A 27,050-nucleotide genomic window follows, 5' to 3' on the forward strand; every position below is an offset into this window, starting at 1 on the left:
TGGAAGGTATGTGTCGCAGCCAGGTGGTGGGGGCTTGCCCGCGCTGTTATGTAATGGGGTTCCAGCCCGTGTGTTTATGTTGTGGTCTGTATGTCTTAAACTATGAATGATAGGCTTCCAAGAATTACTGATTTTATATCCTTCTTCTAAATTTATGTTGTTCGGATGTTTCTTGATTTCGATAGCCTTGCAGATTTTCCTTTCCAGATTCCAAGGGATGGCTGCTAGGATCTTGGTCTTGTCAAATGATATTCCATGCCTTGTTTCGTGGGAATGCTTGGCTACCGCTGAAATATCTGTGTTTTGGTGCTTGGTGTGTCGGATATGTTCTTTTAGGCGGGTGGAGATCAGACGTTTTGTTTCAGCAATATAACAGGCTCCGCAGCTACATTCAATGTGATATACTCCAGGGGCCTGTAATTCTATTGTGTCTTTTACTGGTGGTAGATAACGGGCTAGCTTCCGGTGAGGTTTATAGATAGTTTTTATGTCGTATTTGTCCAGTATCTTGCCGATCCTGTCTGTAGTATTCTTAATGTATGGCAGTATAACTGACCCGCCCGAAAACAGTGATACTGCCATACATTAAGAATACTACAGACAGGATCGGCAAGATACTGGACAAATACGACATAAAAACTATCTATAAACCTCACCGGAAGCTAGCCCGTTATCTACCACCAGTAAAAGACACAATAGAATTACAGGCCCCTGGAGTATATCACATTGAATGTAGCTGCGGAGCCTGTTATATTGCTGAAACAAAACGTCTGATCTCCATCCGCCTAAAAGAACATATCCGACACACCAAGCACCAAAACACAGATATTTCAACGGTAGCCAAGCATACCCACGAAACAAGGCACGAAATATCATTTGACAAGACCAAGATCCTAGCAGCTATCCCTTGGAATCTGGAAAGGAAAATCCGCAAGGCTATCGAAATCAAGAAACATCCGAACAACATAAATTTAGAAGAAGGATATAAAATCAGTAATTCTTGGATGCCTATCATTCATAGTTTAAGACATACAGACCACAACATAAACACACGGGCCGGAACCCCATTACATGACAGCACGGGCAAGCCCCCACCACCTGGCTGCGACACATACCTTCCAGAATACTCACAAGACAGCCAGGGCTTATGTCAGCCAGAAAGGCTAGGATATAAAAGGCCAAGGTCAGGGCCACTCTAGTAGTGTAAATTTCTGCCTGGGAGACTGATTACCTTGGATCGAGTAGGGGTATTTCAGTCGCCTTGATAAAGAATACTGCAATGTATTAGAAACGTCGGCAAACTGTACGTGATGTGCAGACAACTACAACATGGTTCAATCCAGAAATTAAATTAAATAATTCAGGATGAATTGTTTTATCATTGTCCTACATGCCAAAAGTGCTGACCACATTCATAGTGTTATATTTTATTGCTTAGTATTTAATGAAAAATGTATTAAATAACTTATGAGAGTTTATATTTACCAGTCCAAATTACATGATAATTAATTTTAGAATAAATATTACTTTTAAAAAAATCCTAAAGATAATAGTAACATTTATTTTCACCAAATCACTTGATACATAATATTAACTATCATATATAAAATTTGAGATATTTTCATTACGGTCAGTATTGTTATGGAGATTTAAAGATGAATGGTCCAAATTACATGGACTTCTCCTACTTTTAAAAGTGCTTAATTTTAATTATTTATATGTATTGCTTCTTGGATGTTTTTAGATTTTTATTTTAATAGTATGTTCTTCTTAGTTTCAGATTCCTATAATAAAAGCCAAAACAAAGTATCAGCTGGATAAAGAAGTGAGTAAATTCCAATTATCGGTAGTGATTTGGTTGAAGCCTGATCTTATAGTTTCCTATTTTCTTCAAGGAAAGAGAGAACAACTGAGATAGAACTTATCTGAAGAGATATTTATGTAGTGTCATAACCATGTTAAAGTTGGACTCAGAATCTGCCTCAGATACTCTGTCAATAGCTTACAGTATCTTGCCATAAAGAAATTATGGTAATTAAAATATCTGTTCCCTCTTGGTGCTCTTTATCTTCAGCATAAATGATATTAAAAGTGTGTGTTTATGTACAATGTCTCAAAAGAATGAGCATATGGTATTGTATGTTCCTCATATATAATATTTTATCAGGCCCAATGTGAATTATTATCAAAATATAACTCGCCTCCCATGTATTTAATATTTTATCAGGCTTAATGTTAATTATTATCAAAATATAACTCGCCTCCCATGTAAATATAAACACTGTTGATACCCACAATAAATATTAAATCTAGAGGTGCGTAACACCTACTTAGGCCAAAAATAGGTCCTTTAGTCAAGAGATGGATTATCTTTTATACTTTTATATGAAAAACCCAAGCAATAATGTCATGGGGCTTTTGTCTTTTGTCTGACTTTTAATACCTCTTGTATCTCGATCCACTTGGGGTTACATGTAAATGTGATGAACAGATCAGGACGACCCTACTGACGTACATGCCATGTAACTGGGCCCACTAATAAAACTTGAAGGTAGCTCAACCATCTTGCCAAGATCTCTGTCTCTATCTTACACCTCACTTTCCCTCCCTCCCCTTCTCTTCCCTGAAGCACAGCAGCAGCTTGTGCTCTGGCAAAGCACAATGAGTTTCATTGATTCATGCCAACTTTGTGTCTGCTGTGAAGAACGATGTCCCACTTTTCAAACTCCTGTCCCACAATCCCCAAAGCCACCTCACTTGTAGGCGTGTTATATCGACTCTTATGTTCAACATGAATTCCAGCTTTAAACTCTTGATCTTTTGAGGCATTCTCCTTCACCGTTTTAAAATCTTGTATGCAGGGTGTATCAGAACTATACCGACAAAACAATCAGGGATGCTCGTTGGGGCATTCAGATTGGCAGAGAAAAATTTTCTCTTTGAGAAAGTGAGATTACTTTGTTACTTCCAGGCATGCAATTCAGATTGATGAACTTGCAGTATTTACTATGCTAGAGAACCAGCCGCTGCCTGTTGCTGTGTGTCTGAGGAGGGATGGGCAGTGGGAGAGAGATGTAATGCTCAGTGCAGATGCATAAGTTTCTCACCCATTTCGCATATGCTTCCCAGCCCCAGTAGGCAGTGTACAGTTTGTTCTGCACAAATTGACTACTATGGGAGCCCCTTAGAAAGAGAAAACGAACTTGTACCAATTATATAGGTAGCTTTCCAGGTTGTTCGTGACACACCACTCATCCTGAACAGAGTCCAAAGGTCACTACTACACCATCGTGCGTATTGTTTCCTTCGTTCAGTATTTCATTCCATTTACTATGTTGTGAGTGAAAGAATACACAATCGTCGGGTGGCAACAATGCATCTTCAAGCATGTTAAATAATAAAGAACATTACTGCGACCAACAGCAAGAGGAGAAATGATCCAGTGCATTCCTTGACTGACAAGTACTTCTTAGTTACATTGTGTTCTTATACTGTGTGTGCAGTTACATCTGTGTAATAAACGAACTGTGGATGTTGCCTGTAAGAGACGAGGAGAATCCTGTGCGAGTTGAACGAGGAAACGTGTGAATACGCGCGGAGCATTTTCTCTGTCTCCATCATACACCCCACTTCCTCTCCCTCTCCTTCTCTTCCCTGAAGCACAGCAGTGGCTTGTGCTCTGTCATAGCACTTACAGCGAGTTTGTGCATTCGGAGGCCTTCTCTGGAAGGAACACCTACTCGCTTTGTTTTTTTCACCTGAAGAAAGCTTATGATATTACCTGGTGATATGGGATTTTCTCCACACTGCGCCAGTGAGGATTTTGGGAAAATTTGCCAACATTTATTGAGAACTTCATGTCCCGTCCCATCCGCCCCCCACCCCCCACGGTTCTTTCGAGTCTGAGTAGGGAATGTATTTTCTCAATATTACCTTTAAGAAAATGGAGTACCACAGGCATCGGTACTGAGTGTCATGCTGTTCGCAATCTCCATCAATGGGATAGTTGCCGCCGCTAGGCCCGCAGTCGTTCCATCACTGTATGTAGACCTCCTGTCCTGTGTAGTTGTGGGTATCACCTTCCCGTACCTGACAGGCAGAGTACTTGCTGAAGTTAAGCGCTATCTAACCTGGCACACTCGATAATACTTTTAAAGCTATAAATAAACGCACAGTCCCAATGAAATGACAGTAATTCATGTATGCTCACTTTAATACTGCGGGCAAATATGACAAAATTTTATCACTTTCTGTTGTTTACATTTTCAACTTGACTTTAATTTCAATTATTTCTGTTCCATGTTAAGCCATGCTTCCCTAACAAGTTACGTGTACATCCCTGGGCTCATAATGTCACTGCGCCAAGTGCCGTTGCGGTGTCTTCAAGTTTTCTTAACAAGTTTTTCGTATGAGTGTACTTGCACTTGTGTACTTCCTTGGGAATTCCTGGCCATGTTTTAACCCAGGATCACTGCTCCCTTTTGGTACACAAGCAAGCTGAGTTGCTGAGTTGAGATGCTCAAAAAATCTCTAATTTCTTTGCAATCATTTAAGAAAAAAGGCTGGGAAAACAACAGAAAGGAATCTGCCACCTGGGTGACTGTCTTCAATGCAGATCAGTAATGATTGATAATGACTGAAAAAAAAAAAGTCCCAGAAATGGCTGTGTGATTCATACCACATACATGCAGAATTTGAACATATACAGGGAAACTTCGTTAGTGTGTTCCTCATTAATACGTTTTCCCATTTAAAACGTCATAAATTCGAAGTCCTGATTCCCATTCTATTAAATCTATATCATGTCATGAATTTTCACTATTACTGATTAGTACAGCCACATTTTTTCTAGCCCTGAAAATGTTCTTTACCATCCCTTGTAAAGGAGTGATTTCTAACACAGATAAGAGCCCTCACCTCAGGTGGCAGGTTGGGAAAAGTCTCATGATAATGGAAAAAGGCCTTGAATTTCTGAACTTCACAGGGTGAGTTGCACCTTCGGGAAGCAAGCCATTAGCCTGATGAAAGTTCAGTTTTGCTTGCCAGTTAGCAGTGAGGTTGTTGAATAACACAGTGAGCTTGTTTGTGCTCATATTTTGCATTCTAGTCAGAAGTTAGAAATTTATTGTGTATTGAGTGTTTCAATGAAGGGTAGCGAATATTTGCTGCATGATAGCCTACCTATGGATTAGGAACATAATCATGTGTAGTGGTGCATATTTGTCTTGTGATATCCTAGTTCTGGATACAGAAAAAGGCATAAAATTGCTTACTAATTACGACGAAATTAAAATCCTTCAGGAAGTGGACTGGCATCTGCATCTTTAAGCATGTAGTAGAGATGATGTGAATGTTGAAACTCACACCTTTGAGCAACAGCTTGAGTCAGTCAAACTGTTGTGGCGTTCAAAAACATCTGCCAAAGTCATTCTCTTGCACATGGCCAAGTGTAACCTCCGAATAATTCATGGTCAAAGAGTGTGACCAGAAAACACTGTCTAATACCTAGAGCCCAGATTATATTTAATTACATATTCTGTTCCCATATATGTAGCTACAAGAAAAGCGTCGGCAAATCACAAGAAAAGGACCATTATTCCAGGAGTTTAAAGTTACATATTTTTTACATAATTATTTTGATGCATAATAAATGTTTTGATAAATATTACATATTTTAAATATTTTGAAAGAAAACTCAATACTTTTTTTTGCTAATTTTACATTGATTTCAGTTTTTTAATTAAACACTTGAAAATAGTTCTAAAAGTAATTTAATAATTTAATGCAAGGTATTCTGTCAAAGAATCACATCACTTAGCTGTGTTGACGCTCAAGTCTTGGGTGTCTCGAGCTGTGTCTATCAGTTTTCCCTTGCATAAACTTTGTCGCATTGTTCTCCTCTCAGATTTAGTGACTACTTTTGTGATCCCTTCGCCAGTCCTCAGTTTAATGCAATATGTCAAAAGCGCCTTTTATTGCCCATGCTTCACTTACATAAAGGGTTACACTCCATGCAGAAGTCTTCAGAAACATTTTTCTAATAAGCATATTTGTGTTTGATGAGATCAAATTTCTTCTTTCTTGATAAGGACCTTCCTTGCTTGAGCAAGTCTACAATTGAATATTTCTGTGCCGGGCAATTTGAAATACATGCCAGTGATTTCATTTGAAGTTGAAAGGTCTTTATATATATATATATATAAGAACATCCTAACAGACAGAGGGCATTGGATGACCACAGAAAATGTGGAAAAATATTTAGTTATTAATTATTCTTCAAATGAAAATTAGAGGTTGAATAATATCTGCACTTTTAACTTTTTCTCAGTTTTGTTTCCTTTTCTGTGTACAAGAACACCAAATAAAGCTTGGATATTAAGTTACATATTTTTTATTTATTACATATCTAATTTTAGCTACCCTACTGTATTTATGTACATATTTCTCATTTTTATATTACAGTGGAACCTTGGATTGCGAGCATAATTCATTCCAGCAGCATGCTCGTAATCCAGATCGCTCGTATATCAAAGCAAATTTTCCCATAAGAAACTATTGAAACTCGGATGATTCGTCCACAACACAAAAACCTTTATTTGTATAACATTTCTAAAACAAAATATAACGTAAAACAATTAAACTGCACTTTACCTTACAATAGAATCATTGTTGGTGTGAGGGAGACGAGAGATGACATGAGAAGAGTTACTGTGTAGCACGAATTTCACTAACAGAATCACTGCTATCAGTTGGCTCATTGGAAGTGTTTTCTTTTCGTGCAACTTTAACGAGGAACCTGTCCAATGACTGTTGCTTTTGCCTCTTTTTGAGGATTTCAAGAAAATGTGACATTGCATTGTCATTGAACAGATTCATCCACTGTAATCATCTCCTCCTTCCAACCGAATTCCTTTTTAGCCTTCTTTTCGTTCACAGGGCCCATCGTTGCAGAACAGTTATATCACAAATGACAGAAACAAAACATGTACACTCGTACGGTGTTGACTATGCGAGCGAGGCACGCCAACTGAAGTCCAGCGCGGGAAATGATTACATACACTTTCCCAGGAAAGAGAGTGGCAGGGGGAGGGGAAAACAAAGTCACAGGGGAGGTGGAAACGTACGTACACGTGACGCTTGTATTGCGAAACCTCACCCACTTATCAAGTCACAATTTATTTAAAATATTTGCTCGTCTTGCAAAACACTCGTAAACCAAGTTACTCGCAATCCGAGGTTCCACTGTACATACAATCCGGGCTCTACTAATAACCCACTGATCTGAAATACAAGGCTAGAAAGAGAGTGATCAGCATATGTTGATACTTGTATGGGCCCTAGTGCAAATGTTTTTATATGTGTTGTCTAGTGTTTCTCACATTTTCAATACACTGTTATTTTATAAGCCCCAGTGGAAAAGGTTTTCTTTTTTTAATACTCTTCTCTCATTTTTAGAAATGGTACTGTAGATGCAGCTTTCACTGTACCCACTCATACACTACATGAAATGCACTCATGTTGGGAAACATATAGTGTTTCCATATCCCTTTTGGATAGATTTTTTTTTTTCCATGTATTCGATAGTACGTTTTCCCATTTTAACATGTTCTCTTTTCTTGTCTCCTGCAGGTTGTACTGTAAATAAAAGAAATAATTTTTTTCTTCTTCTCCTTCTTCTTCACAAATGGGTCGTCTAAGACGACACAGAATCAACTTTTTTTGGCCTTTCTTCTTGCCCAGTAGTTCGTCATTCTTAAGGACTGTGCAAATTTCCATTCCTTGAAACCATTTACCTCATGTAGGTTCACGTTGCTCTTTTTCAAATCTGTGTGCTTAGACTATAATTCTGATTACATTCCAATCTAGTTGATTTGGGATCCTAGTTTAACAAGGTCTCTCCATTAGCTTTCACCACTTTCATCTAGTGACCTTGTTTTTCAAAAATTTGTGCACTTTATGGGAAAGTCTAGTAGAGTTCATTCTTTCTAAATGCCCTGTAAATTGGATTCATTGCAGTCTCATTATATCATTTTGGAAAGACTTTGATATAATTCACAATTAGATTTAGGGTAACAAATTCCATTTTTAACACCCCCTGTGGGTGTTGGATGCAGACGAAGAATACAACCATGGTATCCCCTGCCTGCCATAAGAGGCAACAAAATAGGGCGACCAAGGGATGCTGGAATTGGAACCATGAGATTACTTGTTATTTGAATCCTTACATGAGGAACACCATGGGTGGACGTTACTTGTGATTAGTACCACTATGTGAGGAACACTATGGGTCTACATTACCTAAGAACAGTACCCTTACGTGCATTTCAGCGAGGTGGGGAAGTGGGCGCTTGGTTACACAGACTAGTGTCTAGCTGGAGAAAGTGCCGAGCACTGTCCTCGAATGTGTTGGTTCCACTGTGTTGAGAATGGGTTTGCGTTACCTATGAGTAGTACTACTACAGTATATGAGGAACACCATGGGTCTACATTAACTATATGAGGAACACCACGGGTTTGCATATTGCCCATGTTTAGTACCACTATGTGAGGAACACCATGAGTCTGCATTGCCTGAGAGTAGTACCATTATGTGCGGAACACCATGAGTTTTTGTTGCCTGTGGGTGGTACCATAATTTATGATACACCGTGGGTCTGTATTGCCTGTGATTAGAGCCCTGCATGGCTGCGGATATCTGCGAAGTTAGTGTCATGGTGGATGAAAACTGTATGGCAGCGTGGATAATTTTGCTGATAATTTCTAAATAATGAAATTTATTTTCACTCAGGTATACTCTTATTTTTGCTTGTTAGTTAGGTGACCCTTGACATTGGTATGAGAGAATGGTGATATATAAAAAACCAACCATAAAGCCATAAACCTGACCTACGCCTAATTGACTCCTGCCCTCAATTAATGGAAGGAAGGAACAAAGGTCAGTACATCGGTAGCTGTCGCAAGAGAAAATCCCTCATAAACCTGTGACTGTGAGGGATCTGGGGCCAGATCAGTGTTGCCAACTTAGCGGATTTTCCGCTAAATTTGGCAGAATTAGGAAACTGTCGGCGGAGAAATATACCATTTAGCGGGCAGCGGATTTTTTGGCAGAATTCTAGATTTATTCTAGCGGAATTTAGTGTTTTATCCATTTTACTTTTTTAAAAAAATTGTACTCCAGTCTGTCTCTGAGCTATTCGGTATTTCTTGTCAGGAGCTAGCAGTCACACGAGGAAAACGTGTTATTTGGATTTGATGTTATGAGATCGTGGAATCATAAATTTGTAATGAGTGAGGAAAGGTTACTTATCTCTTAGTTGACGAATGACGACAGATAATGAAACTCTGAGAGAGAGTAGCATTTATATTTATGCTAGCATTTATATTTATGCTATGAAGGAAGACCGTTTAATAAACTGCCCTGTTCTGTGTGTAGCCCTTGAGGTAGGGGATTCACCTAGTTTGCACCCGGCAGTAAAACGCTTACAAGTTTTAGTTCGCCGGCTCGCAGGCAGGGGGTTAATCCCAGTGGAACTCACAGATCAGGTGAGTACAGACATTTATTATTATTATTATTATTATTATTATTATTATTATTATTATTATTATTATTATTATTATTATTATTATTATGTGCATATGGACCCAATGGATCACGCAAAGCTCTAACGATTCTGTTTTCTGAGTTGCCAAACAGCTCTCATCCTTTCTCCATGGATGCTTTTTCGTTCTTCTGTCCACTTTGCTCCAGTCTTCTTTTTTCACTTCGTTCTCTGGTTGCACTTTCCATCCATTAATTTTTTTCCTATAGAGGTTTCTGTCCGCGGTGTCATTTGGATTCATCTGGGCTTTTTCCAGATCCTTCTTCACTTCCAGTACCCATGGAATATGTAGGTGAGAATCGTGTGTGTCAGTCTATTTGCAGGCAGTCTGCAGACGTGCCCATAAAAATTCAGACGTCTTTTGCGAATGTCTGCTGCAATGTTGGAAAGCTCTTCTGTCACTTTGCGTGACCTCAGTCTATATACATCTTCTCTTTTTCGGGGGCCAAGAATTTTCCTCACATTATTATTATTATTATTATTATTATTATTATTATTATTATTATTATTATTATTGTTGTTGTTGTTGTTGTTGTTGTTGTTGTTGTTGTTATTTGAGATCGGATTTCTTGGCGGAATTTTAGCGGATTTTTAGTAGTATTTAGTGGATCTTGAAAATATAAGTTGGCAACACTGGGCCAGATATCAGGTATATTGTATTATGTTACCAGACCCTCTGTTTCAGTACCTTGGGTGTAATATACTGTCGTTAAATATTTACAATATCCATGGATGACCCTTCACGGATGTGGAAAATATTTTGTGTATCTGTGCAGGGCTATCTATACCTATGATTAGTACCACTATATGAGCAACACCATGAGTATACGTATCCTGTGATTAGTACCACTATGTGAGGAACACCATGGATCTAGCTAGCACCCGTGATTAGTCCGACAATGTGAGAAACTCTGTGGGTCTGCGTTGCTTGTGAGTCGTACTCTTCTGTGAGGAACTCCATGGGTCTATGTAACCTGTGAGTGGTGCCATTATGTGTGACATACCATGGGTCTGTAATTACCTGTAATTATACCATGTGTCTACGTTATCTGTGATTAGTACCACTATAGGAGGAACACCGCGGTTCTGCTTTACCAATAATTAGTAATATTATGAGGGGCCAGTGACCTGTATTTTGTACCCCTTTGGACAACAAGAATCATCTCAGAAAATGAGAAGGTATTGTGAATTGGTTCTACTGATTGTTTTGGATTCATTATCATTTTTTCACCATAATTTGTTTTAGATTCTAGTCAGTGGATGCATTTTGAAGTTTTAATTATCATTTCATTTCTTTGTACCTCCCACCATTAGTAGTCGATAACCTAGCTGTTAGGCCCCTTTAAACAATATCATCATCCATTTTTAACTCGTGACCGTAAGATTTTTTCCTCATTATTTTTTAGTTCCTTAATCTCTTAATTGTTTCTTACTTAATTATTACACCTAATAAATTTATATCATGGTACCAGAAATTATGGTATAATAATATAAATCCATCGATATTTTTCTCACATAATGAAATCTTTCACATGAATAACATGAAATATACAACAATGCTGTGCATGTAACCTGGTACACGTTACAATAAATGGGTGGTGTGAATAAAAATGAGTCTAAGCGAGTGAGTGTGTGCTCGCTGAGTGCCTGAGTGTCTCCCTGCCGATGAGCTTCCACTCTGCATTTGCGGTGAATAAAAATATCGAGCGGAAGCACAGCGTACACTCGAGTGTCTGGAGCAGCCACTCACTGTCACTGATCAAGGTCGTGCATGTGCCATGTATATAACACCTTAGACTGTGATAACACTTCGATGACTTCCAGGTAGTCCAATGCTTAACATGGCAGACGACAGTGTGGAATTCCAGTCCGCTTTTATCTCCATTTTAAAGGAACGTAAATTATGTTTTCGAGGTCACAGTTACCGGATAAGAAGCACAAGAAAACAAGTGCAATGAACACAGTTCAGTGTGAACTACTCGCTAAATTTAAATATTTCCGTCCAACAACTGTCTGATTGGCTGAATGGTCAGCATTGAGGCCTTCGGTTCAGAGGGTCCCGGCTGGGTCGGGGATTTTAATCGCCTCTGATTAATTCTTCTGGCCCGGAGACTGGGTGTTTGTCCCAACACTTTCCTCTTCATATTCACACAACACAACACACTACGCTACCAACCATCACAGAAACACGCAATAGTGATTATATCCCTCCATCTAGGGTTGGTATCAGGAAGAGCATCCGGCCGTAAAACAGGGCCAAATCCACATGTGCAATACAATTCGCACCCAGGATCCCACAGAGGTGGGAAAAGCGGTAGAAGAATAGTATCCGTCTAACAACTGTTGGTAAAAAATTACAAAAATGAAAACAAGACTGAAATATAAAGTAGAATTAAAGCATACAGGAAACAAATGCATAATGTTAAAATAATAGGAGAAGCGGCTGATGAATCTGATGCAGGGGGAGAATAACCCTACCATCGGCCGTCTGAAAGGTAGGAAATCATAGCCTGAATATTACGACATAAATAAATTTAGGAAAATGGTAGGTCTATAACGTAAATAACAAACATTATGATGAAAATATTGACAATTGAATTACATTTTTAAGGAACCAGATCTGCAGGACCGGATGAGTTGGCCGTGCAGTTAAGGGCGCGCAGCTGTGAGTTTGCATCCGGGAAATAGTGGGTTCGATCCCCACTGTCAGCAGCCTTGAAGATGGTTTTACATGGTTTCCCATTTTCACACTAGGCAAATGCTGGGGTTGTACCTTAATTAAGGCCACGGCCGCTTGCTTCCTACTCCTACGCCATTCCTATCCCCTTGTCGCCATAAGACCTATCTGCGTCGCCGTGACGTAAGCAAGTTGTAAGATCTGCAGAAGTTGTCAGCGTCATAACTCTGCAAACATTGGAGTTCCTCCAAATTCGGGAGTCGTAGACAGTCAGGCCGTGATACATCTACATTGGTTGAATTCTTCCTTTCTATTGCAAGTGGCCTGTAGATTGATGCTAGGGATGCCTTTTCTGTAAATGTAGTCATTCCCATGAACATGTGGCTTCTGAATTTGCACATGAGTACAGTCTAAAGTTCCGACAGCATTAAGGAAGCTCAAACATTTTTGCCACTTAGCCCGTGCTTCCTGCATCTAAGCAACATTTGTTGGAATTTTATCTAATAATCTGCTTTCATTTCTGTTCATGTCAAAACCTGCGAAAATGTTTTTGACACAGTTCTCAGAGATGTCTTCACCAACTCCACTCTGAAACCCAGGGTCACCAACATAACACGAAAAGATTTACATTTTTTCTTCATTTGTTAGTGCACCACCTCTTGTTTCTTTGGAGTGCCCAAGGAAATGCTCCGCTAACCATTCAGCATGCTCTTCGAAAATCCACAGCCTATTTCCAGTCATCTGACCGGGTCAGGAATGGAATGAATGAAGCGGCGAGGATAGGAATCATGCCAGCTGCCAAAGCCTGTCACACTCCTCTGGGGCAATGATTAATAACTGACAGATGAAATGTAATGATATTGGAGAGTGTTGCTGGAATGAAAGATGCAGGAAAAACTGGAGTACCCGGAGAAAAACCTGTCCCGCCTCAGCTCTGTCCAGCACAAATACCACATGGTGTGGCCGAGATTTGAACCACAGAACTCAAAGATGAAAGGCCGGCGCGCTGCCATCTGAGCCACGAAGGCTCTTCAGCATGCTCCTTACTGGACCTTTACAACGCTCTGTAATCAAGTTGAGATGATTCTCTGCGAAGTTTGTATAATTTTCTTTTCTGATTAACCACCACTATTACCTCTGCCATGCTATTGAACTTGACACTATCATTTGGAGTCACCTACTGAGTTAGCTCAAGGAAACATGAGCAGGCGCTTACCGGAAAGAGTGCCTGCTTTATCTTTATTCACCAGAAATCTGGAGTGCCCACTCTGCTACTCGAGCGACTGGAGTGTGTGCTCAAGGTCACAGGTCTGCTGTGAGCGACTGCTTCCGACAGACGGTTTTTATTCACCTCATTGCGAGTGCATGCTCTAAATTCGTGAATAAAGAGTGCATGCTCATTTTTATTCACACCACCCAATGGCTCTATGACTTCTTTTTTTTATCTGAACAGGTGCATGTGTCTTTTTCTTACCGGTTGCTACATCTTACTAATATGGGACTAGCAGTATGCCTGTATTGCCTACTCTGTTGTCTGTTTAACAGGTATTGCATTCATTGCAATACAGTTGCATGACCTTGCAACATAATTTATACAGATTTATTTGATTGCACCACTTCTATTTTAACTGTGTGGTTTTTTTTGTAAATGTACGTTTAGTTACTCTTCCGATTATGGGCAAATAACATTGAAACATTACACTTTATAGTGTTGCTAGAGTGGATTTATTTGAGTGTCCTATAGGCCTTCAACTATTTCTCTCATCTCAGCCATCACGTTCTTATATCCACAGGCATACATTCCAAAATAGCAAGGAAACTGTCTGCATTTGTGAGAGAATATTTGTTGAAGTTATGATATAGTTTTGTATTTGTAATCCGTCCAACTAATTTTTTAGCAGTAGCTTTTGAACTTATGATACAAAGCTAGCTTGCTTAAATAGCAAGCAGACTGAAGTCCTTTTTATAGTTGCAATTTAGTGAAGTGACGTGTCTCTTAATTTCTTCAAAAGGAAGTTGGGTGAAACATTGCTGACTGATTTTCATCAATTTAAGGTGTTCTCATTTTCTTGCACCTTCACCATCATTATTCTTGTAAATTTATTCATGTTATATGTGATTTTCAATTATATTGTCTATATATCATCAGATATAATCAAGAATTATTTGAAATAATTTATGTTTTAATTTTCAGTACAATTACGATTTTCGTATTGAAAGGCAGACTTAAAAATTCATGAAGCTATTCCTCCCGGATAATGAAGCAGTGTTGAAAGCAGTTGATGAAATGTGTGAATCGTAGTGTCTCTGGCACTATTAGACTGAACTGTTACCTCAGTTGAAGTTGAAGAAACACTGCTCATAAACTTCTTGTTTGTGACAAGTTGAATGAAGGAAACACAGAACTCCTGAATTGTGAACCTTCCATATCTACAAGAGACATCACGATGTAAGACATTGCTCAAGAAACTTATTTTAAAATGCCTGAACCTTATTCCTATTGATGTTACATTCAATACAAAATTGAAGGTGGTATAAAGTCATTGCTAAGCATTAAGCTCACAGAATTTTATAGAGAGTTGAAATAGTTTAATTTAAAATGTCATTTGATTTGTGCCAACTTAAAACTTCAATTTTAGTTTCTTAATGTCAGCTGTTTATGTGCTTTTACTTTTAAATTTGGAGTCATTTTATGGGTTGAATATATAAGAGAATCTTGGTGTATAAAAATTTATTAGATGGAGAATGCTGGCCCATTTTCCATCAAAGAAATTTCATTGAATGAATTGTTACATTGTCAGTGAACAGGCATGACTTGTATATTATGAATATTCTGTTTTCTTTTATAAAATTATTCCATTTAGAAGTAATGAACTGAAGTGTTTTCAGCTATATTTAGTCCACTTAAAGGACTGGTTTCTGTGAATAATGTAATGCTAATATTCTCCCACCAATTCCCTCTAGTACTTGGCTGTGTTTGGAACTGTGGTTTAATGTATTATATTTGTATGTTTTTATTACTGGAATCAGTATCTGATGAGAGTTTCTTGATGGAGAAGATGTAATTTTAAACTCATTACTTGTTTGTGTTTTATAACTTAAATTCTGCATCAGTTGATTTAATTTTGCCAGGCTGAGTGGCTCAGACAGTAGAGTGCTAGCTTTCTGAGGCTGAGGTTGAAGGTTTGATCCTAACGCAGTCTGATGGTATTTTGAAGGTGCTCAAATACATCAGCTCGTGTCATTATATTTACTGGCACTTACAACTACTCTTACAAAACAATATTCTGATACTTCACTGTCTCCAGAAGCCTTAAAAATAGTAAGTAGGACATAAAACCAATAATTCGTTTAATCAGGAATTCCATACAGTTCTTGATTGTTATACTCAAGTGAATGCACATGATATGGCAATAGTTCTTGGTTTCGAATTACATCAGAATGAACAAATTTGATCATTTTTGGTTCTATATTGGTCCGTATTGACTGAGACAATCAAATAACACAACGGGTTATTAATGAATCTGCCCTGTCAATATTTATTGTTTTCACTAAAACATAGTTAATCTACATTATTCATTAACAGTACATATTTTGATAAATTCATGCCATTCTCTTCATCAGCAATATCAAAAGAACCTACAAAACATCCTGACTTTCTAGGATTCCAGTTGAAAATTACAATTATTGAACAAATCTAAAAAAAAGCCCTAAAATACATTCTTCTTAATGATTATATTTTCAGGATATAATGCATTAAATGTTGCTGTGTCCGTTCTTGAAATAATGTTCGAAAAGACACACTTAAAAGTTTGTCGTTTTGCCTATGTGCAAAAAAACAAATTTTTCAGGAGAGACAAAAAACTATTTAATATAATAATACTTACCTTCATGATAATTGAAGTAATCTAGTTCCCTTCTGTACCTGTCTTTTTATAACCCTGTACTGTTTAAGTGCAGTAATATCATTTATTTGACCACATATTTAATTTTTTTTTCATTACATTGACACATAGGAGGTTATGGTTTCCACGAAATTACACATAGGAGATTTTGCTTTCAGAATGAAGCTTTTATTTTAGTCAAACACATGAATCATTACAGTTTATTCAGCTGAATTTTATTACATTAATGCTTCCTAATTGTATTTTATTAAATTTAGACTGTGCAAATTGATCACTGTCCTCTTCTGGGAACTTTTCACTTGTCCGGCTTTACAGATAGATTATCATAGAAAGAGTGGTGGTCATGCTCAATTACCTGCTTCAGTTCTTGCAAATGAGTGAACTTAGATATTGTGATTGGCAATTGTGCAGTGTACAAACTGCGTGGATCACCAATCGGAGAACTCATTCTCCTCCTCTGTGGAAGTTCTTCCCACTCTGCTGTGTGCTCCAGTTTGTAATTTATTCTTCCATCAGGTAAGTACTGCAGTTGGCGGATAACTGTCACTACAGGGTCGCCAGATTTTCTTCCAGGCCGTAACGATGGGAGGTTTGATTTATGCTCAAAATTCTTAAAGAAACTAAAGTTGACAGTTTTCACATTCTATGGTTTCGTGCCTCATTCTTGCTATATAATCCATGGGTGAATTAATTGGTGGAAAGAAGTAGCACTCTAGAGTGGCATGAACACTATCACATTCCATCATAGTGTGCCACTTTTCCAGATACAGTTGTTCCATGGTGATGTTCTTAGATCTAGCAGCATTACTTAAGGCGCTGGCTAAAACCTTGTTCCTATTCTGATGATTACAGCCATCAGAAATTAAGGTAACCTTATTGGTTGGAGGTGGCAAATTTTCAATAAAATTAACTATGCATGATGTAAATTCATTTGCACTTACACCACCATTGCCCTCGTGCTATACATAAAGTGTAACGTCACCGTTTCTTAAATCATAAATTGTGAAATTGTGTACTTGAAGTTTCTGTCTGTAGTATGTCTTGGATGCTAGCAACTTAGACCACAAAAGAACACTTTGAAGATCCATTGTTACCACAACATGATAATCAGTACTGGCCTCCTTAGCTTTATTCTTCGCTTCCCGAGCCTCATCTTTCCTTAGGAGGTGTTTTTGATATTTTTCTTCTTCTACTTGACCAACTTTATATGCACAGCAAATATCGCACTGGTCTTTTTTAGGCAGATGAATATCAATTTTGTCTTCTTCCAACGTATCCATGAAAAGGGTTCTACAGCTCGGAGATTTATTGTTTTCATCACACCATTCCTTGTAGACTGAAAACAAATGTAATTTTGATCGAAAAGTTGGCTCAACGTATAACTTTTTCATGGACATTCGACAATAATGGCTGGGAACTTTAGGTAAAACTCCAAGCCACTCCCGAATTGTCTTCCTGTCTTCAATTTTCTTTTTCTTCTTGATGGACATAGGTACATCCTGCTTTTCTTGGGCACGTTTCTTCAATGGACTGCCTTGGGCATCAGTGTCTGAATTATCTTCTCCTTTACCAGTAGAAGTTGAAATATGTTCGATGTTGTTTACATGTGTCCATCTCTTGTAACTGTCCTCACCAATTCCCAAAGTGTTTATGAAAAATGTTTGGCAAACACGCACACTTTCTTCGTCAGGTTTAGTTAAATGTATATCATGACCTATGTTCTTTCTTTTGATGTTGCCTGCGGTTTCTTTGCGCCTCCTGAGAACATTCCTAGTGGTGACAAGCCCTCTGATGTATGCCTTCTTTTCAGCCCAGGATGGAATCTGCCAGAAATCTTTGAACAATTGACATTGGTTCTCCTCATTGATTGTACCGCAAAGGAATGTCTTCTGTGTCTTCTTTATAAGTTGTTTATGTTCGCATCTGTTACCTAATTTTCTTGCCTATTTTGTGATTATTTTAGCCTTTTGCTGTAAGCCTAAGTAAGGCTTGCCAAAGATTCTATTTGAACGGGATTTTTCTTTTGCTTTGCGGTTGAGTCTCTTCTCTGCGCTTACATTTCGTATATCAGGATTACCGACACACATTTCGGAATGATCCAGCGCCTCACTCACAGTTTTCGTACCTTCGTTAGATGTATCTTCGGTCTCTGGTGTCCCTCTTTTTTTATGAGAGTTTAGTATATTTTGGAGATCATCTTCTTCTACATTCCACTTAATGAAAGACATGTCATATAGATCTTCTAAATCTGAAACAAATGATTTAATATTGTTAAATATAGTTTTTTTATGGGACCCGTGCATATGCTTACATATTTGTTGTCTGGTTTTTGTTTTTACACCTTTCAGGGCACTGTTGTTGTTTTATAATCCCCAGCAGAAAGGTTTTCATATTCGTTCTCTCGTGTTTTTCACACCTTTTAATATTCTCCGCTCATCTTCAGAAATGGTAGATGTGGTTTTCATTGTACCCGCGGATACACGACATAAAATGCCGTCATATCAAAAAAAATCGTATCTAGTGTTTCCATATCCCTGTTGGATAGTTTTTGTTCGTGTATTCAGTAGTACATTTTCTCGCTTAACACATTCTTTTTCCTTGTCCCCTGCAGAAACGTCTTAATGAAGTTTAACTGTATTCAGTTTACACAGCGAGTTTATAAGGTTTGGTTTCACTAGGATTTGGTGCTGTACTTATTTCCAATTTTAAATTACAGTATGCTATATACCATTCATGTTTTGTTATTTTAACTACAAAGCTGATGCTAGTTGTTGATTGATAGATCGATTCTAAATTCGTTTGTAGTGAGACCATCAATACATCATTTGTTGACACTTACTGGCTTGTTATATCTCTATTCATGTTACAGATTATTTCACATTCAGAATGGTGTTAATTCATTAATTTTGTCACTTTCAGTACTCTTTGTTGAATTATATTGCGAGTTACAGCAAGAAACATCATTTCTCAAATTAGATAGTTATATACTCTAGCACTGCAGTATTGATTTCCGGATATTACATTTTTGATTCCACAAAAAAAAAAAAACTTGTACTTTTATTTGCCAAATTCACTTTCTCTTTTTTGTTGTGCCCATATATAATTCTTTTAAGTTGCATCTTTTGGCTGCTGGTTTCACACATTGTCTTTTTCTGCAAAAGACCTGGCTCTTAATTTGAAAGGTGTGGTAGAACTAAATTTCTTGTTTTTCGACTCCATAATTTACAACACAAAACAACTCCCTTAACAGCAGGCTATTACACAAAACGTAGCTCACTGTCAAAAGGAAGTTGTAGCATTCTTGTCATCAACTCATTCTTTTTCTTCAGCTTTTATCCCTCCTGGTTGCGGGGTCCGCTACTTTGATTCATTGTCTCCATTTAGGTCTGTCCTGGGCCATGTCAGGGTGGAGATTGATGCTCTTCAGATCTGTGTGAACAGTATAGTCCCATCACTCTTTAGGGTGTCCCTTTGGTCTCCTGCTGATGACTTCAAAAATGTAACCTGTCTTTGCAATAGTATCGACCCCTGTCTTTAGTACATGTCCAAACCATCACAGACAGCTCTCAAATATTTTATGCAACACCAAATCTGTCCACGATTGTTTCATTGGAGATGTGATCCAGTTTAGTGAAGCCAACATTCCACCGCAGCATATTCATCTTCATGATGCCTAATTGATGCTCTGCCTCAGTTGTAGTAGGCCAATGTTCACAACCATACAGTGTCACATTAATAAGAAATGAAAATGAAGGTCCACCTATTCAATACGAATGGTATTGTTGGCAAGAAACTTGTGGTAAAGTGTTTCTTCTTTTGTACTGCTTTTTGACATCACTCCCAGCCATTTCATTAACATTCGAGGTACATTTTTGCGCTGTTATTGTAGCGTTATGAAATTTAATATTTGTTCTTCTTTGACACAGTATGTGAGGGGGAGGAGTCTTATATGCAAGTTTTGTTTCATTTTTCTTGCCCTGAAAAGCTGCAGGGGGTCTAATACACCAGTAAATATGGTACTTCTTACATAACCATTATAGAAATTGATATTCCAAGAAGATTTCTTTATAACTGTTAGGTTCTTCAGTTTGCAGAAACTAACTTTGAATAAATAGATTTATATTTATTGAAATTAAACACAATGTGTACATATGTGTTAAAGGTTACAGTTTGTCATTATTTTATTTTATTTTGGTATATCACTTCATTTTTTACCAGTCCTTGGCAAGTGTGCTGATGCGTTGTGTTTGTTAGATTTATAAACTACCTGAAAAAAGAAAATGCATGGTGATAGTATTATACCTGAAAAAGAAACAACTTAATAATTCTGTTACCATATGTTTTCTTTTTCAGGTAGTTTATAAACGCATTTATTCAAAATTAGTTTTGGCAGATGAACAGCCTAACAGTTAAGAATTATCTGAGTTACAACTGATATTCAGATAGTAATAGACAAATATCTGAGCTTCAGATATTACCCAAAAATAATCCAAAATAACACACAAGCTGTTCACATTCATCATAGAATGCAGTAGAAACAGTATGTTGATGGGTTGAACTTAGCTAAGCTCCAAATCATAATGTATACTCCAAGACATCAAAGAAATCTGTGATGACCAAGGAAATGCTACTAAGAGAGCAGACTAATTCACAAGCAAGTTACAATACCTTATTAATGATCTGTCCTCGAATTTCATTCATTCAACACTAGTATGACAATGTCTATTCAAGCAATTCTCTAAGAATGCTTGTCATATTGATTTTATATCACAGCCTTAAATGGATACGCGTACACTTCCAAACATGAGTAACTTAAAAATATTGGCAACTGCAGTATGTGAAGGACAAACATGAACATTTTGGTAACAGATGTTTTGTATTTTTTAAATGTATAATAGATTTATTGTAATATAATTATATTGAAGCATTGGTTAGTAAAAGGAAATTGTATTTATAGCAAGACACAGCTTATTGAGGCAGCTGTCTCGTCTTCCACACATTATTGTAAGGTATGAGAAAACTGGAGGCTAAGGTTTAGATATGTCCTTCATATATTTGCAACCCTGTGCTGACTACTTCTTGCCTGATAATTATTGTCCTTAAAGCTGGTGTGTAAATGGAATCTGGTATAAAGATGGAGTATAACTTATGTGATGTTTCAGATTACATCTTAAACCAGTGTACTCTCTGTGAAAAATTAAATCCTAGCATTACATTATTCATGTGAAATGCTATAGATGTAAATACCTGTTGATATTATTTTTTCTAGTCTTCTTGTAGAAATCTTGTTCCTTTTGCATGCAATATGCAGTATACCAGGGATGTGCCAACTGAATAAAACATTGGTAATTGTTAGGAAGGTCTTATCATATACCATTCATTTTTATAGTTTTACATCATTTGTAGATGGACGAGAAATCTACTCGATAATGCAGTATATTTGTTTTAAGTTCTTCGTATTATTCTTTAATTATTATACAATGTGCAAGTGATAAATTGGTTGAAATATAATTACAAAAATCCACTTATGGAAGATAATACAAAATTTGCAGTGTATTGTGTATTTTTATATATTTTCTTACTGAAAATGTTAGGTGCATAAACATTGATACATTGCTCCTATTCTGATGAATCTGTTTAAACAGAATAGAATTAGGAAATACATAAACTTCAGTTAGAATAATTACATAGGAAGCAGTTCTAAGCTGAGCCAAACTTTATATTCATGTTTATCCACTTCTTACAGTTGAGAAACTGTATTTACTCGTGTTAATTCACTTTTTTAAAATATAGGTGAAAAATTTGGCTGCATAAATTAATCTCATTATTTTGGCATACAAAAAAATTATTTGCTTAGAAGGTAAGGTAAATTAAATTAAATATGAACATAATCATTAGGAAAAAGACAAATTGATTGCCATTTGGCATAAAATTATTGCATCAATTTTCTCTGAAGGGACAGAAGCAAAAGCTTACATCTGAGAAGTTGAAGACACTGGTCTGAAGTAGCCTATTCTTTCCATAGCAAGCTGATATTAGTACCTGAAGCAATCTAAATACCCAGTCATGCCTATAAGTTATGGTATACCAGCAAAAAGAAAAAACCCTTTCCTTTATAATACGATATTTGTTTTCGCTGCAGCTCATGAAAATAGAGGAGAACACTGTAAATCAAAGGTGCACAGTGGGCTTGAGCTACAGGTCTGTATTCCTGGCTCAGTTGAGCCAAGCTGATAAAAGAATACCCACTTTCAAGAAATTTCATGCAAAATTAGAGAGCAATAAATTTCTTATGGAAATATTAACACCGTTCCCATAGAGGAGATAAGTTATTTAGCTCTCGTTCAGTGTAGCATGCTCTGATATGATTGTGTTTTCAGAGACCAGAGTAGTACTACCTAGTAGTTTAATTTTCTTCCAGTAAATGACTCAAGTGTTCTATTTTTTTTCGACACTGTACAGCCCTCCCTTTGTGTTCTTTTACTCATTGTTTACAAGCTAATTTTGGTGCTTCTTAAACTGAGTGAAATAGCAAGTGATGGTGGTTGTTTAGTAGACAACTTCAAACATGAGTACATTTTGTAATACATAGTAGAGTGATTCTGGAAGAAGAAGAAAAAGAAGAAGAAGAAGAAATATGTGATATTTTGCAAAATGACAATTCAGGTGATGATCTGATAGCTTCAGATAGTAAAAGAAGAAGTAAAGGAAGGAGGCAAAGAATAATAGAGAATTATTCCAGAAATAAAGCAGTATCAGCTCCAAACGAAGCGTACTTGAGAAGTATCCAAATTTGCGGAAATGGGTTTCGTCCAGTCATCTATATGGACGAGACTTAAATTCACAGCTGAGTTGAGTAGCTCAGACAATAGAGTGCTGACCTTCTGACTCCAAGTTGGCAGGTTTGAACCTGGCTCAGTCCGTTGGTATTTGAAGCCTTATGTCGGTAGATTTACTGGCATGTAAAAGAACTCTTACAGGACAAAATTCTGGCACCGTACATTTCAGAAAACTGTAAAAGTATTGGAGGGAGTAAAACCAATATTATTATTACTAGCTACATTCACACTTCTCACATGGCACCTTATGAATGGAGTGACAATTCACTGCAGGGCCTGTTTAAACCTGCTTCAAAAGAAAACTGAATTATTTATTACAGTATAATTCATGCTGCTGAAGAGGGTTTTGTACCGAATGCCTACGTAAGATTTAAACCTGGCCAGAAAACGGGATTATCACTGGCATCGACTTCACAAATTAAGAAAAGTGGCTCAGGGTAAAATTAATACCTAATTTTCTATGTCATACCCTCACCAGACTAAGAAACACTGGCTTGATCGCTGTCAAGAAGACATGCGCTATGTTCATCTTGTTCCACACGATGCATTCAATTGAACCAAGTGGAGATTGGCTTGCTAAACTGCGGACCCTGCTCCATTGTGGGACAAACATTCAGAAGGTGGTGATGACTCATCTTTTTAAATAATACTCCTTACCACAAGGCTTGCTCCCTTCTACCGCATCACTCTTCCCTGCTCGGCTATTCCCCTCCTGCGCACATGAATGCTCTCGCATATTTGAGCGAGCTTTATTGCAGAAAGAACTACTGCTGCGGTTACCATTTGCATCTTTCCAAAGCAGGGACATACATACATACATACATACATACATACATACATACATACATACATACATTGGCATCATAAAGCCTCTTGAGAACAAAATTCCACCAGTCCAGTTTGTCTAAAGATGTATAGCATTTGAAGAGAGATTTATCACACAGCATTGATATTATTTTTTTTCGTTTAGGGCTAATAAAGACCATGTTAAATAACTGTTACACATTTTTTGCAGCTCAGAATCACTTCATTCTTTCCTTGGCAACCTGCTGTCTTTCCATTGTCCAACCACTGTCCTGCTTTTGTTCTTCATGACCGGGCGAGTTGGCCGTGCGCGTAGAGGCGCGCGGCTGTGAGCTTGCATCCGGGAGATAGTAGGTTCGAATCCCACTATCGGCAGCCCTGAAGATGGTTTTCCGTGGTTTCCCATTTTCACACCAGGCAAATGCTGGGGCTGTACCTTAATTAAGGCCATGGCCGCTTCCTTCAAACTCCTAGGCCTTTCCTAACCCATCGTCGCCATAAGACCTGTCTGTGTCGGTGCGACGTAAAGCCCCTAGCAAAAAAAAAAAAAAAAAAAAAAATTGTTCTTCATGGAAGCCCTTGAAGTTGTTCATTTGTAACTGGTACTACGCTCAATTTCAGATGTCCTCTCACCTTAGACCAGCCTTATTTTTTATTATAGTTATTCCGCATTTGGCGATTATGGGTGTGTATGTGTATATATATCCCTTCGACCATTATTCCCTTATACCATTTTGTTATATTGTACTGGTATCTCTCTCTCCATGTTCTTCTTGTTGTTAAGTAACTCATCTGCATAAGAAAAGGCGTCTGTGCATTCCCAGCTTAAGTAATCTGTTGCCAACACAATACTGACTAATGTGTAGGTTAATCCAGGACCCTAACACCATGTTTACGATTCTGATAGCTTAGTGGACTGTTCGCTGTTTCAAATAACATTATTATGTTACATTACAACATAACTCCATGTACACACCTCTTATATCTTTCACAGCAAGATATGAACAATAAAACTAGAAATGTCAGTGCATGGATCAAACCTGGATGATTTACATTGTGATGAATTAAAATTATTTATAATTAAATTCATTTAATTCAAAACAAGTCAGTTCTCCATAGCATGAAATAAAATATTGTATGCAGCACCCACTAAAGTGATATGTTTCTTACTTATTTCGAAAACGTCTCACTCGTAATGTAAAAGAACACTTTCTATGACTGTTGCATAAATAACTATGTAATGGCCTCTTTGCCTTTTCTCAGGATCCACTCTTCATCTATTCAGGCAACAAAGTAATTTAGAAAGGTACCAAAGATGTGCCGAAAGAAATCAGGAAGATATTAGTCAGCTGTAGAAATTTGAAATTGTTGAACTTTGATCCTTCAGTGAACTTGCAGTATAAACATATATACCTGAGTTCAAAGGAACATGACATACAAATGTAACCATGTAACTTTTGGCTGTGTAAAAAGATAGCCTTTGATCATTGAAAGAATCAAAAATGGAAATAGGAATGTATTAGACTAAAATATTTGTACAAAGTGTACATTCATGAAGATTAGGTTGTATGAAAAGGTTGTATTATTGAGTCTAGTCTAATAATAAGCAGAATTGTATACATCTAATACCTTTGTGCATGGCACTCAGAATGGTGCATATAGTTCAAATAAATATGGCATATGTCAGCAAAACTATTCATAAATAGCATTTCATTTTTGCCAATATTTGCCATAAAACAGTTCACCATAATATTAGAATAGGGACAATAATGTAATGTTTTGGGTTGATACTGAAGTTGGCTAGGAAGTGCCAGATTTGTATCTTCTAAGCTGTTAGTAACAGACTTAGCTTAATCAAATATTGTGCCTGTTACTGAAAGAAAATGTGATTGTGAATAGGTCTTTAGATGAATTAAATCAGGTTGTATTTATTGAGATTTTCACCTGTCTTCATGATAAGACAAAGACTGCTGTATATATGTAAATACATTGTATCATCATCAGGTTTTGAACTTTTATTGTATTTGTAACTGATTTCTAATATATTAAAATAATAACTATGGCTTCTTTTGTTCAGTGAATAATGCTATAAGAACTGATGTTATGCTGAGAGATGACTTCTTGGCATATTAAAAGAAGACCATCATTGGTATCTTATTTGTGGAATATTATTGTTATCAACTGATCATATGATGAAGGGCAGTTCATGTAGCATATTCAGTTTTAAAGTATGATGTATTTTGTTCATTGAGTAATACTGAGAGCTGGTGGTGCTGAAACATATGCACTAATAACACTGAAATGGCACTTTTTTTTTCTCCATATGTTGAGGATCAGGTGAAATATTGTTTTACCACCAGTGTTCACACAGTTTAAATTGATTTTTTCATAACCTAGTTGTATCTCATTCTGAATTAAGCATAGGTTTTTGCAAGCCCCGGAGAAACAGCTTCGTTTTACATATGATATTTTTCTGTGTTGTATGTATTGTTATTCTTCTTGCTCTCAAAACACAGCACATTTGTTATCATCTAGCAGAACAGAACTAGCTCAAACAAAAATCATATGCCGTACTACTGCACTAGCAGTGCTGCCTATGTACAAAAGGAGAGATAAATGCTAGGCGGCTTTTTCCTGCAGTAGGTGTACATGATTCATACACTAGATAGCCTAATGTGGGAATAAAAGTTTATTCATTTTCACTTTAATACAGATGATTGATTAATATGTCTACAGCTGTCATGAGTGACAGAAAACAAATGTGTATCTCTCTAGAAGGAAAGTTGATATTTATTCTAGTGTTAAAGGATAGCCCAAAAAATTAAACGTAGATATTTTGACTGGTCTTCATTTACTTGTGTAGCTATTTTTAAGTACTATTCTCATACATTTTGTTTTTAGAATTAAGTACTAGTTAAAGAAATTATCTGCTTAAAAAAGAATCAGAATGAAAAAATAGAGACCCATTATAGTGTTGTGTACATATGTTCAGAATTGTCTTTAAAATTAACTTCTTTTATTTTTCTCTAAGAAGAATTGGTTTACAATGCATCATCATCATCATTTCCCCTTGTCCAGTTCATACCAGGTAGGGGGATAATATGGTTCCTCTCAGCTTGTATCGGTCATTTCAGCACTCCTCATTCACTATTGTGGTTCAGTCCATGTTGCGTTTTCTGAGGCTGTTTTTCACAAAATCCATCCATCTTCTTTGTCTTCCTTGACT

At 37.1% G+C, this 27,050-nt stretch overlaps 1 protein-coding gene across 1 annotated transcript in view; it reads left to right on the forward strand.

Moving 5' to 3' along the window:
• Mvb12 (multivesicular body subunit 12-like Mvb12) overlaps positions 1-15,627 on the forward strand; it is a 125,616-nt gene extending 109,989 nt beyond the window's left edge. The window contains exons 8-9 of the mRNA XM_067137356.2: positions 1,775-1,825; positions 14,471-15,627. Of these exons, the coding sequence (XP_066993457.1) occupies positions 1,775-1,825; positions 14,471-14,506 (87 nt within the window). The 3' untranslated portion in view covers positions 14,507-15,627. The remainder of the gene's footprint in view (positions 1-1,774; positions 1,826-14,470) is intronic.
• The last annotated feature ends 11,423 nt before the right edge of the window (positions 15,628-27,050 follow it).

This window comes from Anabrus simplex, chromosome 1 (genome assembly GCF_040414725.1).
Source record: "Anabrus simplex isolate iqAnaSimp1 chromosome 1, ASM4041472v1, whole genome shotgun sequence".
Taxonomy (NCBI): domain Eukaryota; kingdom Metazoa; phylum Arthropoda; class Insecta; order Orthoptera; family Tettigoniidae; genus Anabrus; species Anabrus simplex.